Source organism: Dioscorea cayenensis, unplaced genomic scaffold (genome assembly GCF_009730915.1).
Source record: "Dioscorea cayenensis subsp. rotundata cultivar TDr96_F1 unplaced genomic scaffold, TDr96_F1_v2_PseudoChromosome.rev07_lg8_w22 25.fasta BLBR01000559.1, whole genome shotgun sequence".
Lineage (NCBI taxonomy): Eukaryota > Viridiplantae > Streptophyta > Magnoliopsida > Dioscoreales > Dioscoreaceae > Dioscorea > Dioscorea cayenensis.
Genome location: NW_024086950.1, coordinates 1 through 2,155, shown reverse-complemented (window position 1 = coordinate 2,155; position 2,155 = coordinate 1). Strand labels below are relative to the sequence as shown.

Here is a 2,155-nt window from a genome sequence, read left to right as displayed (position 1 = left end):
TTTTGGGGAAACACAAAAAAAGGGTCACTGCAACATGCGGTATTTTCAGTATAGCAGTAAAAACATTGGAAACTTAAACTAGATGAATTAAACCCTTATTTAGAACCACTGTCATCATGGGCAAGCTGTATACCATTGGCTTCATAGATAGAGTTCACTTGGGTGGTAAAAATGGTCAATAGATTGATGAGGAGCAAACATGGTCAATCTAGAGTGGGCAACCTCCTTGAATGACAAAAGAGGCAAGCTCATTAATCAGACCTCTTCATAGCTTTCTAACAGGGGTTGATGGACAACCAACGATCAAGTGATCTATTGATAGTTAAATTCTCAATAGAATCTTTCACAAGTAATGAGAATTTGAATCTTGAGTAAAGGCACATTTCTGGGAGTGTGAGTAGTGTTTATTTGTGGGTGGTCCCAATTCATTTGTGTGCGGATCCCGCTTTCACTTGTTTCGTCAAGATTTGTATACGCCCATGTCTTTCTTAACGGTTAGACCGGAAAAAAAGTACGATTTCATAGAAAATGTCCCATGCATCCAATGAAAGAAAATGTTTTAGTGAAGGGATTCCTTGTAAGAGGAACCCAACTAGCAGTATATATGGTACAAGCAGAGCAAAGCAGTTCAGATAAACAAGCATCACCTTTTCATTAAATAAGTATAGCAAGAACAAGCACTCACCTTTTCACTTCACGAAAGCATCCCACAATGAAAGCCATCATCAACAAGTCGGTTGATCACATCTCTGAACCTGTAATAATCATCTGCCACATTATAAACCTGATGAGAAATTCTTGCATATCCTGTCACCAAATTACTCCACTCCCTTCCAAGCTCTACATCTCTTGGCGCTTTGCAGTAAATAGGAACCTCAATCCTGTGATTGTCCCTCAAATGACGTCGCAACTTCAGAGCATCTTCATCACTGAATATCCTCAGACAACACGGCAAACCCACCATGACCATACTTGAACTCATCTCCGGGGGAGAACCAAGACAAGTTCCCCATGACTCCGCAAGCATCTTCCCCGTCTCCACGACCTTCTTATGATTCCTCCTCTGAATCCCTTCAATGCCACCATTAAACCTTTTAATAAAATCAATCACCTGTGGCACAACAAGCTGGGAGCTGTAATCGCGAGCACCAATCCAGGCACTCTCAAGTGCGAGGCCCTTGCCATACTCACTGGAGACCACAGGGTGGTGCATGTCATCCGAGACTGGTGACTTCCGGCAGTGAAGAAACGCGACAGACGGCGGGCAGAAGTACCATTTGTGAAGATTGCTGGTGTAAAAGTCGGCACCGATGTCCTGGACGTCAACATCGACGTTTCCAATGGCGTGGGCAGCGTCCACGAAAACCTGATCGACACCCTCTTCACGGCAAATCTTGGTCAATTCTTTAACCGGAATCACCACACTCGGCATCGAAGTGATGTGGTCAATGACCGCCAGCCGGACACGCCGCCCTTCTGACTTCCCGAGGGATAAAGCTTTCCTGAACTCGTCGATGATCTCATGATTAGAGGATACTGGGAAAGGAAGGGGAACCTCGATAACGTGGCCGCCGGCGCGGGAGACGTACGCCTGAATGGACTTCTTGACGGCACTGTAGGCGTAGTGGAGCATGATGACAGCGTCTCCGCGGGAGTAGACACCCTCAGAGAAAGCCCATGAGACCTTCTGGAGGACGATGGCGGCGGCCGTGGTGGCGTTGTCGACGAGGGATACCTCGTCGACGTCTGATGCATTGATGAGGGCCTGGACCACGCGTCGAGAGCTGAGAAGGCCGGGCTGGAGGTGATTGAAGTAGAACTCATCGGGCTGGCGGAGGACCAGGAGCTGCCATTGCTTCTGGGCAGCGATGATGGAGGCCGGACAACTCCCGAAGCTGCCGTTGTTGATTCGAGCCACTCCAGGCTCGTGATGAGCGAACTCATTGAGAATCTCGACGTCAGTGATCATCGGCAAAGGATGTGGCTTCTCGGAGACAGCGACGACTTCGCCGTTTGCTTCGTAAGGGATCCAGGCGTAGGGTTTGGAGGGAGATAGAAGAGTCTCTTTCTTTCTCTGTCACACGGGCCACGGCCAATCTCAAGGTTAGAAGCCAAACTAGCCTACGATGGAGGTGGTTAGATTAGATAGATGCCG

At 48.1% G+C, this 2,155-nt stretch overlaps 1 protein-coding gene across 1 annotated transcript; it reads right to left on the bottom strand.

Annotated features, from left to right (window-relative positions):
• Positions 1 to 522: 522 nt before the first annotated feature.
• LOC120254642 (probable L-cysteine desulfhydrase, chloroplastic) lies at positions 523 to 2,141 on the bottom strand. The gene has a single exon (XM_039262708.1). The coding sequence runs from the start codon at positions 1,967 to 1,969 to the stop codon at positions 695 to 697; it is 1,275 nt and encodes a 424-aa protein (XP_039118642.1). The 5' UTR covers positions 1,970 to 2,141; the 3' UTR covers positions 523 to 694.
• Between the last annotated feature and the right edge of the window lie 14 nt (positions 2,142 to 2,155).

Bases quoted from the DNA above. Each gene is read 5' to 3' on its own strand.
- LOC120254642 (XM_039262708.1), bottom strand. From the start codon at position 1,969: ATGATCACTGACGTCGAGATTCTCAATGAGTTCGCTCATCACGAGCCT.